The 19,325-nt window shown below is 38.6% G+C and overlaps 1 protein-coding gene across 4 annotated transcripts in view; it reads left to right on the top strand.

The window, feature by feature from the left end:
* Positions 1-10,420, top strand: part of LOC145990291 (uncharacterized) — a 66,949-nt gene extending 56,529 nt beyond the window's left edge. For all 4 annotated transcript variants that reach the window (XM_083125980.1, XM_083125979.1, XM_083125978.1 and 1 more), the window contains exons 5-6: positions 1,083-1,703; positions 9,837-10,420. In XM_083125980.1, coding sequence (XP_082982106.1) covers positions 1,083-1,703; positions 9,837-9,907 — 692 coding nt within the window. In that variant the 3' untranslated portion in view covers positions 9,908-10,420. The remainder of the gene's footprint in view (positions 1-1,082; positions 1,704-9,836) is intronic.
* The last annotated feature ends 8,905 nt before the right edge of the window (positions 10,421-19,325 follow it).

Raw genomic sequence — 19,325 nt, 5'->3', positions numbered from 1 at the left:
ATAAGAAATAATATTTTGGAACTTCATTTGCATTTTATATTTTGTTAATGTAAATTTAAAACTATATCTGGGGACATGGAATTAGGCGTCTGATAGAATTACATTGTTGCCACATCGGAATTAGATTTGTTCCGAGGTTTACGATGTACTCGTTCTGAAGTCCGTCTTTGTAATGTACTTTATACAAAAGTGACATCCAAAGATAAGGGATGACATTGGTATCTTTTCTCTGGGAGGGAGAGTCGGCAATTCGACTATACTCTGTTTCAGGAGTCTGGAAAACAAGCCAAAGATTGATTGATCGATTTGGTTTCTTTTACTTCGCTTTTCTGCCACTTTTGATTAATCGCGATGATGAAGGATGATATGATGAAATTGAAGGGACACTTACAAGGAACACCCATGCTCACGTCGGGATTTGAATCCGGCACGCTTGAGTCGTACTGCGCTGAGCTAATCACTCCGTCACGAAGGGTGGCAGCAAGCTAACGAAAACAAGTTCTCTTGACTCGAGACAGCTCGACCAATGAACGCCTGAGAGTGAAAGTGAGTGCATGGAGGGGAAAACGCGGCTGCAGATAGAGTGCAGCCAAGCTAAGAACCGGCGAGGAAACAGGCTTTCAAGGCAGTGACTCGCTGTTGCCGCGTTTACCTACGAAGACACAGCTAATTACCCCTACCGCTGCCACATTGTTAAGAGCAACGGGAGGCAACCTTGGAATCCCTCCTTACCGAAACGGCCTGCAAGAGAAGAGGATTTTGTGACAGTTCTGCGCTGTGAATGGGGTAGGGAGAAACCGTGGCCGAGGTACCAGCACGCACTGCTTTGTCGCTCCGTCCACTCGCTTTCTCCCCTACTCTGCCCTTATGCGCTGCGTTACTTCACAGACTCCTGGATCGTAGTTTAGGCAACGTTGCCATATCGTGCGCGAGAACTAGCGATTCTTGACCTTCGCTCAATTTACCTTTGCCAGCGCACCTGTATCCAGACGCCTAATATCACTGCTCTAGTGTTTAGAACAGACTGGTTAGAATAGAAATACGCAACTCTTATTTTCAAACGCTTACCTGATTTATTTCAGTTGCCGGCCGTGAACCCAGAATGCAATGCACCCAAGAAGGATTCTTCAGACACCCAACAGACTGTCGCAACTTCTACCGCTGCGTGGAGTGGACTCCTGGAATCATCCTAGACTTCCACTTCTACTGTCCAGCAGGCCAGGTCTACCGTGCGGACCTCAAGGGCTGCGGCCAACCTCAACCCAACTCGAGGACATGCCCCGGCGTCAATGCCACCGACCCTAGCCGCCGAATGATCCTCATCTCGGGGAGAGAAGTCCCCAACAACCTCGCCTGGGTGCAACAGATCGAATGCCCTGCGGAGGTCAACTACCATTCGAAGCCCGATGTCTTCTACACGTGCACCATGGACGCGCAGGGCGATCGGAGGGTGGCTGCGTTCAGCTGTCCTCCCGATCATGTCTTCTTGCAGACCAGGAGACAATGCGTCACCGCGGACCAGATCGAGAGCGACACGGAGACTGCCATCGAGAGCAACTGCCCCTCTTCGTTCACCAGGCAGAGGGACAGCTGTCGAGGGTTCCAGCAGTGCCTGTTGAGGAGTGGACGAGCGTCCAGGTACATGTTCCTCTGTCCAGGGGCGTTGGAGGTGTCTGCACAAGGATTGAACTGCGCTCCAGCTGGTAAGATATACCTATCCTGCAACTTTACTATTACTATTAACCAGAAGGTAACAAACTAGACATATGAGTCCGTGCAACATTTGAAAGATTCATAAGACATGAACTACTGAAGAAGAAAAAAAATTATGTTCATGATAAAGATTCACTCTCCAAGTTCTGTTTCCAATATCAGAAAAGTCAGAAATGTTCTATGTGTTCACCTTTAATGATGCGGCAAATGTCTATGCGATAATCCATCTCACTCCAGACACGAGATAGCATATCATTGTTGATGAGAGCATGAGCGCGAGGAATGGTTCAAAGACAACCTTCATTCTTGAATTTCGCATACCACTTCTTGATACTGTTGTAGACAGATCGTGTCTTCTGGAACTCTGCTCGAAACAGCTACAACGGACGAACTTCTTGCAAACTCAAGAACACAAAATGCCTGCTCCCGATTACTGAACGACACATTGCTACTATGGCCTCCTAGAAGTAAAACACGGCAAAGCCGTACCGTGCTTTGCTTGCATAAAAAAAAACTTACATTGTTTCTCTTTCTATTGAACTTACAGTTCTAAAAATCCGTTATTTAGTTTAATTTGATTAAATGTTTTAATGTTTCACGGACTTATGAATAACCCTGTATTTATGAGCCATTCAGCGTGTAAGAATCTCTTCAGTGAGTAGCATGTTTGTGGAGCATGGTAATTTACCCACACCTTCCTCGATGAAAAACTGCACAAGCAGCCGGTGCGAACGCTTAATTATCCACGGAGTACTTGCGCCAGACAAGTATTCGGTATAATAATATACGAGTAGGACTCTGGAGCAGATGATATGAAACTTACAACACCAAACCAAGGGCTCTAGGCAATAACAGCGTTACACTTTTTGGTTAGTGTAGGCAACTGGATAACCGTCCTAAGATTTAGGCGCGTCTTATCTTCAAACAAAATTCTATTTTAATTTTCATATTGTTATTGCGTATACAAGAAAAAATCGTATTCAATGTCACTGATTTCCTGACGAAACCTTTTACCGTGTTCTTCACATACTTCACCCACGTCAGGAACGTCAAAATGTCAACTTTGGGCATTTGGGGGAAAAAACCTGCGGGTGTTAAAGGAAAGTGTGGAAGAATCACTGCAGTAATACTTCCACCCTGCTTCTGAACAAGGAAACAGATAATCTCTTAATTTCATCCTTGCAACAAATATATCAGCTAGTAGGTATACATAATTGTCTATTTGTTTGCACAATGCATAGTACGGGATTAAAATATCCAATAGCATCTTCTTTAACGCATGGTTACTTACTGCAAGGGCGGGACCCTCCGATGTGTCGTGCTTGTAACGTTGTTTTAAGTGTTATTACGCGGAATTAATGTCTCACGGAATTCTCTTGTGTGTACAGTTTATTAACACATACCTCCCCTACTCCGTAAATACCGTACGTCTTTCCATTACAGATCCAATAACACATGCTCTAGGTTGCCTTTTGCCCCATCACACAGAGAAATGCACTTATCCAGACTTCACTCTACGAGCGCACTATTTAGCATAGCGCTAACCCTCCCCTGCAGTTTATCACGCAGAGGTCCCTACGCATACGGCGCTTACTCTCTGTGTGGCTCGATGCATCCAAAAAACTGTCAATCCATTGACGGACAGCCACTTTCTGCGATCTGTGAGCCTGGAAATCTGAGAGCTTAAGAGAGACCGTAACAAATCGGAACCGGTATTTATACCTCCGGCAAACGACCCGCCCCCAACCACCGGAGCAAGGTCCTATTGTTACCTTTCAAACAGGGAAGCCGTTGAGGAAAAGCAACCGTTAGCTTCCCCGGCTACCTGGCAAAAGGTAACATATAAGCAAGAGCACTTACAAATATCCAAATTTTTACACATCCAACTTTCCATTTTGCAGCTGTGTGCGTAAGAACCACACAGCAGTGTTCGGCATATTCCTATTGAATGTGCCGACTTTGCTATCCTCAGACAGACTTTTAATCTTCCCAACTGTTTGTCATCCCTGTTGGGCGATGACAACAGTGTTATATTCAATGTTTTTAGATTCTTGCGAAGAACTGGTTTCTTCAAACGTCTGTGAGGAAGCTTTTAATACATTCTGGCTCTTAATGTCTTGTGCTTGTTTTGTGCAGGTCTTTTTACAACCTAGCACTTTAAATTTGTTTCCCAAGGGGCTTTTTACACCCCTTATTTCAATTCAGTCAATTAGGATTATAGATAAGGGGACATATCCCCGCATACATAGAAGGGTGCAAAATGGCCTGAAGTGCCGACGCACCCAAAACTTCTAATTCAACCATTAACATATTTTTATTTATGTATCTATATGATATTTTTATTTATTTATTTATGCATCACGTTTGGTTAATCATGGCAAAGTCAAGGCTTTGTACCCTTTTCCTTCACTTACATCGAAAATTTAGTGTATGAAAATTAGACATTATAGAAAAACATTTCAGTCATTACATACAGTACGGCCGCCATGATTCTCGGCTCCAATGGAATATCAGCGCAGGTGTGATTGGCTGTTTCGAGAGCCTGATGTGCCAACTTCCCTAGTGACCAATCACGTCGCCTACTTCTGCCAGTGACTCAAGAGTTGAGGTGAAAGCGAGGGGTCCCGCCGGAAACTACGACGACTCTGGTTTAATTTTGTATAGGTTCATTGTGAGATGTTGTTACTTTCCCCATAACACTGCTAATTGAAAAGAAATGTTTAGTGACTATTACAGGGGACCAACTAACTGAGCAATCGCTAACTAACCTCACAGAGTATACCAGGCACGTATCCAGGAATTCCTTTCGGGGGGGGGGGGGGGGGCTAAACACTATCTTTTTAAGTGGTATAGATAGAACCTCACAATTTTATGTTTAAGGCCAGTGGTGGCAATTGAGTCCCAAAACGGGGGGGTTACAAGGAAAGTTTACTTTCTCTTGTTGGACAAGGGAGGCAAAAAAAAAAAAAATGGAGAGCAACTCTCCCCTTTAATCAGAACGTGAAATCGGAACATTTTCTTACCACTCGACTCCTCTGTTTCCATGCATTGACATTGTGTGTCGGAACCATCTCAGTATGTGTTTGTCCATTTCTTCTCATCAGGCATCAAAACATCTATGTACCAGAAGTGTTTTTATGAGTTGTTACACATGCACGGGATGGACAATCAACTCGACAAAGTGAGATTCAAACTGTACACTGCGAAGTGGACGCTCACAGCTCTTGCATATTTCTCTCTGATTTGAACCTGAACACCACTAACTTCCTGCAGGTTTGTCTATGATCCTTTAGGGTGCTGTCGCCTGCCTTAGCACCTAACCTTAACAAAGCTATAATTTCCCATCCTAGTGACTTGGATCTTCAATACTTAGGAAGATGGCAGACCGAAGGGACACGCGATACATGTCGTTTGGAATGAGCCAATCAACAGCAACGTTTCTCACCGTAGCAACACAAAAGGCCGCACAAACTTACGTTCGACTTGTGAAATTCTCAGGCGACTCGGTGTGAAATCTCCCTTAGTAGAACACTGTCATCGTCACCTCGAACCGGCAGCTCGTGTTTCACTACAGAAGTAAAATGTCTCCTCAACCGGTGAGAATGCCCGGCCCTCAGTTTTCTTCTGTCTCCTTTATTTTCTGTGCTTGTTCGTTATACAGGCAGCATCTTGCGATTTGACATACACAGGACATGGACTATAGACATTTTAGCGAAAAATCAGTCGAAGTCTGAGCTCAGTGGCTCAGTCCGTAGAGCAATGGCACAGTATGCCAGACTCCTGCTTGGGGTCCTGGTAGAGCCTGCAATTTCCGCTAAAATGTCTACATATGCAACATCTTCTTGCTTTCTCTTCTCGACATACATAAAATTTTCGGCTGTCTCTTTATGGTAGTTAAGTATTTCAGAGTGTGTCGAACTCAGTAGGCTTACACAAAAGTATTTTTTTATGCCATGAAATTCTCGGACTCCATGCACAAAATTTGGTCCGGGCACAACACAATCATCACTCAAAACTTTGATTTTCAGTTGATCTGTGCACGGTACTGTTGAAATATTCGCTTTAGAGAGAGACCTTCGATCTCTTCGGCCCTCGACCCGAACTAGCACTACACTGAGGCTCCGAAAGTTCCGCTGTCGTCAATGTCTTCATCTTTGGGCCGAACTGGAACTAGTAGTAGACTTCGTTACTTTACGGTATTTAGTCCTTTTCATCTTCGAATCACTAGATCTTATAAAGCTACCAATGGACACTGACTGATCCAGGGTGCAAAATCCAGGAGGGGCAGGGGGGAATTCCCCACCACCAACGATTTTGTCCTGAGATTTCCCCCACCAAATTTTTCCTGGGGGAGAGTTTTTGTTCTCAAAACAAACATAAACAATTAATTTTGGATTTGAATATTCTTTACTGGAATAATATCGAAAACGTACACAAGGAACAGACAACAAAGAGCCTCATCTCTAAGGACACGAACCCAGCAATCCCCAGAACACACAAATTAGTCCGACTTGTTATTTCTTCTCCATTTCTCATCGTCTTTCCTCAGCTATCGCAAAGTATATAAATATTTAAATAAAACACGTAATAGCATTTAGACGTGAGTTTTATATAGGAAACTATTATCTTTTTAATGTCTCTTAACTTTTGCCCCTTCCCTTTTAGTCAAGCAAATCATTGTTCATAGCATATTAAAAATCTTCAATTTGCAATTTAATTTTGAATGAAGGACAGTCGATATATTATATAAGTATATAGTATATTTTATATAATAATTTGATTATTCAGCAATTGACATATTTATTTACAAACATTATATATATATATAATAGTGTGTGTGTGTGTGTGTGTGTGTGTGTGGGGGGGGTCTGTGTGTGTGTCGGTCTGGTCCATCCCCCCACCAATCTGCAGTGATTTCGCACACTGAACTGATTACTAATCAACTGTATGAACTGTCACAATTACCTCTGAAGTCTCATTAACCTATTCTGTTGTACAGATCAACCGGGAAATTGAAACCGCCTCATTATATTCTAGAACGTTCCGCAGATAAAACGATTCGTTAATGTTGCCAGTAGTTCAACTCCTTCTCTTATTCAAGAATGTTCCCTCTCGCGCTTTCCAGAGATTAAAAAATTGCAATAAATCGCCCTACGTGTGGCGCTACATTGACAGCTTCCAAATGCTCACAAGTCTTTACACAGTGCTGCGACTACACCGAAAGTGCAAGAAACGTTTTCGTGCAATATTATCAACAACAGGATTATAGAACATTCTACGTCTTGCCTTGATAATTATTTCTCTCCTTAAATTATCGTCACATTATTCAAGAAGCCAAAAACCTAATTTTATCTAGTGTAAACTGAAAATTTTCCTGGGAGGGGGCTCGAGCCACCTGATCCACACCTTGGATACGCGCTATTAACAATAACAGGGTTATAGAACATTCTCCGTCTTGTCTCGATAATTATTTCTCTCAAATTATCGTCACATTATTCAAGAAGCCAAAAACCTAATTTTATCCAGCGTAAACTGAAAAATTTCCTGAAGAGGGGTTCGAGCCCCCTAATTCTCACCTTGGATACGTGTTATTAAAAATAACAGGGTTATAGAACATTCTCCGTCTTGCCTCGATAATTATTTCTCCTCTTAAATTATTGGCACATTATTCAAGAAGCCAAAAACCTAACTTTATCTAGTGTAATCTTAACAATTTACCTGGGGGGTGTCGAGCCCCTGTACCCCACCTTGGGTACTTGCTATTATCAATAACAGGGTTACAGAACATTCTCCGTCTTGCCTCGATAATTAATTATTTCTCTCCTTAAATTATCGTCACATTATTTTATTTCACATCACAATAAACCAAAAACTTTTCGGAGGGACTTGAGCCCCCTAAGCCCCCCCCTTTGGATACGTACCTGGAGTATACATTATTTTATTTCCTTGATACATATATTTTTTTTAAATCAATGCATGGTCAGTTTCCATTTTAATGTTCGTAGAATATTTCGATTGATGTAGAAACAAGGTACACGACATTACACGGGTAATAATGCGAAACTAACTTAACTAATTTAATTATATTTAAAATTTACATGAAAATTCGTAGTTTGGAACGAAAAGTTTTTTTTAGCGTAGCGAAGATAAGAAATGTAAACCCACATTTTTTCATTGTTGACAGCAACACTAAGGAATTAATTATTCTATAGAATCTTGAAAAATTAATAATTGATTACTACAGTGGCATCTATCGTTTTCCTGAAGAAAAGGTTGAAATATATTTTTACATAGCTTCACCTTGGTTTCTGTTGTCGTGTTCCGCACTTAGAAACTTTATTGAGTTTATTAACTTAAAATGGACAGAACAATGTAACTTCTTCCAAGCCCATTTCGTCTGCAAAATTTCAGATTAAAGTAGGACAAAATCGGTCAGCAACTTTGTAATCGGATATAGGTACAAACGAATGCAGTATTCAACCAAATCTTACCGAATTATTTCATCTCCGAACAGCGAGTAGGAGGTGAATGGCGAAAGTACATTAACACACACATGGACAGGCAAAACACTAATGTCACAAGAAATAACAGTCTGTGTTACAGAAGATTAATGTATTGGTGTACTGAACACATATAGAAGTAACAACTAATGCTACGACCCTGGGGGTACGTACTTAAGTGTTATTTACCACGGCTATAGAAATATCTTAATCTCAGGGGATATGTTCTTTATTCGAGAATTCCAAATAAGAAAATGTTTTATAGCCAAGAGGATATAGTTAAATGCGGATCTATATTCTGAAAACTGTACACAATACAGAGAAAATATATAGCAAAGCTTGTATATATATATATATATATATATATATATATATATATATATATATACTGATTCCAAATTGACGTCGGTTATATTCTTCTTATGTATATATGAATAATTGAAAGGAAATCTTCTTCTTCCTTCCTATCTTTGATTAGGGAAAAGGCTTCCCCTTCTTTTCTATCTTTCATTAGGGAAAAGGCTTTTTCTTCTTTCTATTTTTGGAAAATACTTATTCTTCTTTTCTTTCTTCTAATTTATTGTCCTTGCCTTTAAAGCATAATCTCATTTATTACATGTATGCGCTCGTTTTCCCCGCTTCTTTGGCATTATACAAACGACACAAGCTATACTTATAGAACGATTAGGGGCGACTAAACTGACAGTAGCGCCACCTCCTATGTAACTACCAAAAGGGGAATAGCCCAGGATCGCTAACAGCAAGCGCTGCCTATGGCCCAGTGTGTCTAATAAGGAGCGCTGCTTCGGGGCGTCTAATTGAACACAGCGCCACCGAGGGACGGACAAACACAAAAGCTGACGATGTTCTCCTCGTCAGAGGTATTAAATCAAATTTTGATCACTAGGATCAAAAAGGAGATACATTTCTGAATTCATTTGCTCACTTATTAACTTTCATAATTGTTTCATATAAGAGCATATTCTTATTTATCTTAATTGGCTATATACAACATTTTATTCACTCCTCCTATAATCTTTATACTCTTCCATCATATATTTTGCATTTACTATAATATATATATAATCGCTCTTCTCCGCTCCAAGTTTCTACAATGAACTCTGCTCTTCTTTATATGGCATGCTGCCATCTATCGTCGCTCTCGGGACACATTTCTTCCTTGCATATTTCATTGTGTCGTTAGATCTGGCACGTGACACTAACTTACACAGTAGATTACACATGAGGAAATAACTATTTATGAACGAAGTCCGCGATAGGAAACATTTCACACAAACGTCTCTTCTCCGTCCTCCATTAGCACTCTCGAATGTTGCGAGGTCCCATTAGAAATTACTTTCTGTTTTACATCTACAATATTACTAACTCTAAGAAGTACTATAACCTATCTGGTTGCAACTTCTTTCACGAAATAAGCTATTCCAGCCGTTTGTAAAACATTTATAAACAAACCGGATTTGTTTACACATTTTTGTGCTAAGTAAGTTTTGCGATAATTACATGTTGGAAAGCGTTTCGAAACTATTAATATTAGACCTAGAACTCTTTAAGGTTAATAATGAGTGTATTTGTATTAATAAACTTTTTTTTTTCCTATTTCAGACACTACGCGGCCTTGTAATAGCAGAACATCTGGACAAGATTCTGGAGGGCAAAATTTGAATCGAGTGTAGAAATTTTGGAGTAACACGATTTCAAGATGCAAATTTATTTAAATCAACAGTACAAAATATTTTTTTTTCTGCCCAAAGAAGGCATGAAAGTTTTATCTGTTGATTACTGGCAAAACTTAATTGAACTTAACGTCTCGCAGTGAGAGTGTTAGCAATGCGTCGAGTGTTTTCAGATATCGCCTGATAGTGATCTCTCTCCACTGTGTCATTTTTACATATTTATCATCGCTAAGAAATGAGAACGCATGACGTTTGGAGTGAAGTGCTATGAGATGAGCGTGAACGAAGTTCATTGCATTGTTGGCAACAATGCAGTCGTGCCAATGGGAAAGCTGGTGCTCAAAGAAACTGAAATGCAAGTGTTTAGTAACTAAACACGGTAAACAATATTTTATATGGATCAGTGTTCATTTTTTTGTTCTTTAAGGATAATCATATTTGTTAAATGTTTGTGTAAATTAATTGTAAAAAGATGTGGATGAGTATCATCACCCTCTCAGAACAATAAAAATATGTTCCTAATTAATCAGTGCTGGAAATTTATATTGTTGCGACTGGTGTAGTAGTTACATTAATAGCATGCAATATATATATATATATATATATATATATATATATATATATATATATATATATATTGCTTTGGGGGTGGGCGAATCAAGTGAAATCAGATTGATATGATCAATCATATTTAGTAGAAAATGTTAAAATAATATTAACGTATTGACTCACACGAGTCAATTCCCTATTTGTGGGTGTCCACCAGAAAGGTCGAAGGGGACATTTGAATTTGTAAATATTTTCCTGGAATATGGAAACATTGCCCTTTTACTTTATTTCTTGTATTTGTATTTATTTTCCCCCTTTTTCTTTGTATCTTATTTTATCTGTAATTTCGCCTACTTTATTATGTATGAAACTATTTTTACTATGGCTGTGCCGATACCATCTAACCGATACCCTTACCGAATCCCACCGATACCGATGCTTGAAAATTGTGACATTTTCTCTTTCAAAATATTGTTTAATACAGAGCATTTCGTGACATTCGCTACGAGACTCGGCAAAAAGCGGCCCGGCGGTCAGCGCCGAGCCGCTTTCCGCCGAGTCTCGTAGCGAATGTCACGGAATGCTCTATTAGTGGGTGAGCATCCCACTCCAATATACATCAAATGACCAAAGTTTTGCTTTTAAATATTCAGAAATTACAAAGTACCTGTTATGTAATTAAATAATACAACTTTGAATTTTGCATAACGTCCAGGGTCATTAGACGCAGCGCAATTGCGAACACCCCGAACGATCAAATCGCCGGAAAAGCTGGCCCATAACCAAACCGTCAGCCCCTTTGACATTAGGTAAAACTATTTCGTATAATTTGCTTGCAGTGAAGAGGAAAAATGTAGACAGCATATATTATTTTGCTCACAACTTGGTGAAGGATAAATTCACAGCACATTCTAAATTCGTTCATCTTGTTTATGAGCAGAAGTCTAAGTATGGGGCACGTATTTAAAAGATTCTCTAGACTTTAGAAAGTTCTTCCATGGGGGAGCTTCTTTATCTGTACCTCCGCTGCCACTGTCGTGGCTTCTCCATTAGACAGAAATCTGTGACGTCATCATACACGGGCCTCCCCGATGGCGCAGTGGTAGCGTCGTCACCTTGCAATCAAGGGATCCCGGGTTCGATACTCGGTGGAGGCACATAGTGGTTCTGATCCCACTTTAAACTGTAGGTCCAGTACCAATTAGCCTTACTGTGCATAAAGTGGACTTAAACACCAAATCAATCAATCAGTCATCATACACATTTCTTCCACAGCTTGGAAACGAAGAGAAGTTTTATTTCTTCGGCCGGTGGGGTGTTTATTTTCAATCATAGGCACTACGATTGAAGGTGACTTCCCAGTTCACAGATTCCCAATTCATGGATTGCCTGAATTCCTTCCCGATTCACTGATCATGCCCCTCCACCCTACCCGGCGGAATGTGACACGTGCAGAACCTCTTCCCAATTCATAGATTTCACCTCTCCCCTCCCCTCTTTAAGTTTGGTAGGTTAGGTTAGGTTAGCGGCAATCTGTTAACGACATATTACATATACAGGGCTTTCAAATGGCTACAAAGCAACTTACCTCCATCATTATTTCTTCCAGGGTCCATATCGCATAAACCAAACAACTTTCACTTGGGTCACAAATGTTCACTTCGCACAACCACGTCAATTCGTGTGTGTATATTGAATGAATCCGTGAAGGTGCTTGTGGGGGAGTGGTAGGTTCTTCCTCCGAGGAGGTGGGCGCGTATTGTGGGCGAGGGGAGGGGAGAAATCTGTGAATCTGGAAGAGTTTCGATAAGACTGCACATGTCACACTCCGCCCGGGGGTCATGATCGGTGAATCGGGAAGGAATTCAAGCAGTCTGTGAATTGGGAATGAATCTGATTGAATATTGTTCATTTTTTCTGTATGATATAAACATCTGTATCTTCAAAAGTGGTATGGAGTGTATAGTAAGGAATGATGTCAGTAGAAGTCAATTAACACTTCAAGAGATGTTTATGAAGATATAGAAAAAAAAAGCTATAGTATTTGTATGACGTTTCTAAATGTTATATTTTGTATTAGCTTATTGACCGCTACCACACTAGTTAAACTTTAGGCCACGTCTTGTGCGCTCGATACGTGACCTTCGGCCACGTTGTGGGCGCAATCATGTTATTAACGGGGTTCCTCAATGATCTTAATGACTTTGAAAATGTCTGCATGTTGTATTGGATGAAGGGAAACAAGTGTGTAAGTTCGCTTATTTGAAACGTTTAGAATGTAACGTTATGTGAGTACGTGCTATAACATTGTACAAATATTCAACATATTTTTGTTAATTTTCACAATAATAAACTGGGTAAATATTGTCAGTTTCAAAATAGTTAGTTAGATATATAAACATATTCAATAGCGACACCAAACTGAAATTCTTTGGTCATTTTCATATTTTTGAGAATAATTGAATGATAATTGTTTTTCGTCAATCCCCACAAATCCCTACCTTGCTTCTGTAACTAATTGTGAAGCTCATATGTTGAAATTTGAAAATCAAGTATTTACAGTACTTTTCGGGGAATAACATCCCTTCATGTTCCCTAGCAACGTACGTTTACATGATCAACATCAAAAAAATTTTAAACACGACAGTATTACTCGTACATCTCTAAAACATTAAAACAGCAATGATGTAGCTATTTTCGTATTTTGAATACTAAGTTGTATGTAACTGTTCACTTAATCTCTGGACTGAATCTTCTTATGTAATGTCACTTTTGTCTGATTCACGTTTTCAAACTTCGAATTCAATCATCTGCGTCGTTGATGGCCTCTACAATAAGAAGAATATCTGAAGGCGCTAAAAACTCTCAACTAAGCACCGATTTGATTGATTTGGTGTTTTAAGTCCACTTTATGCACAGTAAAGCTAATCTGAACTAGACCTACAGTTTAAAGTGGGATCCGAGCCAATTGTGCCTTCACCGGGTATCGAACCCGGGTCCCCTTGATTACAAGGCGATGACACTACGACTGCGCCATCAGGGAGGCCCAACTAAGTACGGAAAGATACATACAAAGACAAATGTCTTTGTTTCTAAATTGAACCAAGTACTTAATTATTGCTTTGTTGCAACAATGCGTGATGGCTTATGTGTTAATTTTTGTTGCCATGGAATAATTAACGCGAAGCAATATGGATAGAAATTTCCAACTGTTAGTCTTTGTCCACTGAACAGATTCTTTATCTAAGTGGTGCGGAAAGGTTGTTTTATCTGCCACCACTGCTCTGTGAAGAAGGTAAGTAAGTGGGTGATAATATTTCCAACTATAAAGTTAGAATTTGTTACCTGTAGACACATAACGAACAAAATAGCATAGTAAGCTTTAGGGATCATTCTGCTTTTATAGTAAGATTATCTGTGTAAAATACTGTAAGTTTAATAAATAATAATAAATTACTCTTCATTGTATTAATGCTGATGAATAGGGCTAGGAAGTTTTTCTGGGCTTTAAAATCAATGCTCAAGCTGATAGTAGTCCACCTCACTTCAGTTAGAACCAAAAAAACATTGTTTTCATTTTGCATTTGTTTTCATTTTCCAGCCTCTTTGGTTTTCAGGTCATTTTTAGCGGTCTTTATTAAATTTTTTATAATTTTTGAAGCTTCTTTTTTCACTACTTCCTTGTTGTTTCACGAATTTTAAATGCATTTGTTAGCAAAACTTACATATTTAAAATCAATGGCACGGTATTTTTTATCAAGTACGCGCCCGGTGGAGGCACAATGCGCATACTGTGCATAAAGTGGACTTAAAACACCATGTGACGTTCACAATTCCATCATTTGCACGATTATATTTCGTTCATAAATATTTGAAACTAAAACGCGAAGGTGAAGATACAACTTCTATGGGTCTATATATTAGTGAAATAACTGAGCAATATGCAGTTCACTATTACTTATATTTCCATTTTTGTCAGACACACTATTACATAATGAATATTGATTCTCGTTGCTATAGCAACGTTAGAATTCCAAATATCTCGTTTATACAGCGTATAGTGCAATGAATAACATAAAACATAATTAACGTTGTACAAAGTAATAATTATACATTTTTTTTGAACCGTTAATATAAAGTGATTTGTATAATATGAAATTAATAATTTCGAAAAACATATAATTAATTATATTGTGAGGATCCACAGGACCGTCACAACATTCCCCTCCTCCGGGAAAATGAAAACTACGAGACAGCAAGGAAGAGTTTTCATTTAAAAATCAGACAGATGTTTATCAACATAACTAAAACCAAGTTACAAATGCACAATATTATCTGACATTCGACAACAATGTGCACATAAACAGATTAGTGCCTAACAGGTAATTACAAATCAGACCATAATAGAACATTCAATTGTACAAAATAATAAACAGAATGGTTTCAATTTTCCAGTATCTACTCTCTACTCTCATAAATTTAATTTTCAGACAAGAGTTGATTCCTCTTTTCTTCCGAACAGTTAAACACTCGAAGATTTGAAAAGTTTACTTTGTCATAATATTGCTGGTTCATTGTGTAAAGAATTGCATTATTGTCCTTAATTTCCTTAACAAGGAATGGCCCAATATACAAGTTGAACAATTTATGAATCTGGCTGTTAATTTTAGAACTAACTTGCCTATTTTTTATCATAACCAAATCTCCTGTTTGAAGTTTGATCGAGTTCAATGCATTCTTAATCTTTCTACTTCTTCTAGATTGTCTAATCCTGATTTCTGCTAAAAACAATTTGCGTTTCCATGGCAAAGATTTAATTTGTTCTGGCCAGCTGATTTCTTCAAATATTGAGTCCTTCATATCTTCATGTAAGAAAAGTTCACTAGGAGATAATCCGGTAACTGAAGAGCATGATTGATTTAATAACTGAATAATAGAATTTATTTTTGGATACCAACTGGTGTGATTATCATTGCAGAATAATCGCAGTAACCTAACAATCTCCTTATTGTACCTCTCAATAGGATTAGATTTCGGATTGTATGTAGTGGTATTAATATGCTTAATTTTCCTTGAATCCATGTAGGCTTTCCACTCATTTGATGTAAATTGGCTTCCACAATCTGATAATAATACATTACATACAGGGTAATGTTTAAAATAATGTTCTTCAAAACGATTGATAATTTCCCTGGCAGTCGCTTTTCTTAACGGATAAATCATAACAAACTTTGACATAACGTCTACAATTGTGAGGAGATATTCATATGTACGTGATCTTGGTAATTTTCCGATTAAATCAATAGAGAGGAAATCGTGAGGTTGGTGAGAAGCGACGTGATATTCATCTCTCCGCACCGGCCGACCTACAATCTTTGTTCGTGCACATTCTAAGCAATCTTTCAGGTAATTTCTAATTGATTTTCTCATGTACGGCCAAAAATATGCCCTCTACAAGCTGCTAAAACCTTCTGATAACCAAAATGTCCATTTAAATCATGCATTTTGTGTAATACCAAAGGTATAAGCTCACGTGGCACTACAAGTTTACAAATTTCATCTGAATTGGGTTTATGAAAAAGAATTTTGTTATGAAGAAGATACTTTGAAAAGTTTTTATCAGTTGTACTATCTTCCAGGTGAGAAATTATATTATTGCATTTTTCATCTGCTCGTTGAGCTTTTAACCAAATAGAAGAAGTATCATCTTGTGAATCTTCCACAATTACTTGATTGATATATAATTTATCATCAAGTGCAGAATAAGTAGTACAAGGCGGGAATCTGCTCAACGTATCAGCAATATTATTCGAAACTCCTGGGACATGATATAACGTGAAATCAAAACACTGCAGTTTGAGAGCCCATCTCGTAAGACGAGAATTAAGTGATTGTGCAGTTTTAAGCCAAGATAACGACTTATGATCTGAATATAAGTTGAAATCAGTTCCTTTAAGATATATAGCAAATTTCTCCAGAGCAAATAATATAGCTAAACATTCCAATTCGTGTGTACTATATGTAATCTCTGCTCCCCTAAGAGCACGACTGCCGTATTGTATGACACGAATTTCATCATTATCAACTTGCCAAAGTACACAACCCAATCCTTTCTGGCTTGCATCAACAGAAACACAAAACCTCAAATCAAAGTCGGGTTGACTCAATGCTGGTGCTGAAATTAGAGCATTCTTTAATAACAAGAAAGCTTCTTGACACTGAGGTGTCCAATAAAATGGCACATTCTTGCGTAAAAGATGATATAATGGACTAGCGATATCTGAAAATCCCTGTATAAAACGATTCCTCCAATTTGCCAGTCCTAAAAATTTGCGAAGTGACTTTTTGTTTTGAGGAACAGGAAACTGTAGAATAGCTGAGTCTTTATCATGATCGACCTTAATCTCAGAACCAGACACCACATGACCCAAAAACTTAATTTCCGTTTGGAAAAATTTGCATTTGGCAAATTTTATGGACATGTTCGTCTTCTGCAATGTCTGTAGAACATAATCAAGATGTTCAAAATGTTTCTCTATTGTTGGGCTAAATATTAAAATGTCATCCACATATATCATCAGAAATGAATGAGTCTCTGGTCCAAACACCTTGTTCATTCTTTCAACAAAAACAGAAACAGCTGATTTTATACCAAATGGCAAGTAACAAAACACGTGCTGTCGTCCTCGATACGAAAAAGCTGTGTACTTATATGAGTCGGGCGTAAGTGGTATTTGAAAATATCCACAGAAGAGATCAATCGAAGAAAAATATCTTGCACCCTTAAAATGTTGAAGTAGCTCGTTTATAGGTTCAACATGGGTAAGTGGTGAAATTACATGTTGGTTTAGGCGACGAAAATCTACTACTGGACGCCACTCACCGTTAGATTTTGGAACGATATGTACTGGGTTTAAATAAGGCGAAGACATCTCTTTAATTATTCCCCAGGCCTTCCATTTCTCTAGTTCCCCTTCTAACGCTGCTCTTTTGGCGAACGGCACCGGATATATAGGTGCCTTGATTGGTTCCTTTGAGTCTAGTTCAATTTGATAAGGTTCTACGAATGCAGATCGGGGTCGATCAGAAAACAACCTATGATATTCTATTATTAGATTCTCAAGCTGAGACTGCTGCTCCGCGTTGAGTGATTCACACGACCGCACCTTCGTTGTGATCTGATCTAGAGAAACGACAAGTAAATTTTCTGCTTCTTTGACTATAGTAACTTCCTGCATCTGGCAGCGATCCCTATCAGTTGTGCTTTTGCTAGAGTTAAATGGCTGAACCAATTCGGAACCTGTAGACGCCATCAAACTAATTTCGTTTCTTCTAAAATCGAGTACAGCTTTGTATTGCCTTAAAAATGGTATTCCCAGAATTAATTCAGCATGCAGTTGCTTCAATACAAACATCTCCAAAGAAAACACTTCCGAGTTAATTGAAATACTTATAATCTTCCGACCAGCAACACGAAACTTCTGATGTCCTGCAAACGGCAATAACTTAAGTTGATCCACTGTATCCAGTTTGGCACTCGGAATAATTGATTTTATACTGCACCATAATTCATAACTCACTAAATTACACTGGCTTCCACTGTCGATGACACACTGTATGGTAATACCGCAAACTGTTCCTGTGATCAAAGGTTGATCAGTAATAGGAGTAGGTATACCAGTATCATTTAAAATCCAAGTAGGTTCATCTTCGTACCAATCTAATTGAAAAAATATTGAAAGTGGATAACAATGATCAACTTCAGATAAAACGGAATTACTTAATACAGCATACTGACAAGTTGTGTCTATATTATTACTACGATATGATTTAGACAGACCCTCCATTATGTTGGTGCGAGCAAACTGGTCCACGTTCACCCGCGACGTTCGTTTAATGTTGCTTCAGGGGCAGAAGAAATGAACTGTTTACAAGAAGTTTCTCTTGGATCGAAAGATGGAGCATTTTCATTTAATGGAGTATTCGCCACTGCAGTTGCATTGCAACTGTTTCCCGTTGACAACTGAGAAGACGAATATCCGCAATTGGCACATACACTGCATGGTTGGAATGAGTGGAAATTATTGTTAGAGAACTGAGAGTTAGGACGCAGTGTAAATTGCTGTTGTTCTTGCTCGTTTCTGGCATTGAAACTGTTGCTCATAAATCTACCATTATTGTTGAAGTATCGTGAGCTTTGTGGACTTCTATTTTGCCGGAAATTTTGAGTTCCTGCACCATTACGTCTGTAACGATTATAGGGTCTGTTAGTTAGGTTAGGTTTCCCAAAATTATTATTTCTATTAAATATCATCGTCTTCTGGCTGGAGTTTGATTGTTGGTTTTCAGCAACAAATGGAACATCTGTACGTGGAATCTTAATTCTTTTATTTTCATCGCTAGAAGAAACAAAATGAACACTATCATTAGGTCTTACGTTACGTCTTAAACCTTGATTTCCATTAGGTTCATCATCGTTCACAAACGATGAACTTTTAGCAACACTTTGAACTCTCAGTTTTGCCCTTGCACTATTATTGTCGGTAAAACTTTTAGAATTATTCCCATCATGTCGGAAATTTTTCCACGTGCATTATCATGAACATTAAAACTCTTGTTTGATCTTGAATTCACTAAATCCAACCTCTTTAGTAAAGCAATTACATCATCCATTTTAACTAATCTAGCAGCTAATATTGTTTGTGCAATAGATGTGGGCAACTGATTGATTAAAATATCAATAACTTCTGCATCATTCGGACGATCAACTAAATTATAATATGCTGAATGCGTACGAATAGCAAAAACTTCCATACTACTCGTCGATTTAGGATCATATTTACGACTTCTAAGTTCAGATAATTGAGCC

Source organism: Lepisma saccharinum, chromosome 7 (assembly GCF_977018435.1).
Source record: "Lepisma saccharinum chromosome 7, izLepSacc3.1, whole genome shotgun sequence".
Taxonomy (NCBI): domain Eukaryota; kingdom Metazoa; phylum Arthropoda; class Insecta; order Zygentoma; family Lepismatidae; genus Lepisma; species Lepisma saccharinum.
Note: the sequence above shows the minus strand (reverse complement) of the source record. Positions and strands in the feature narration are given on the sequence as shown.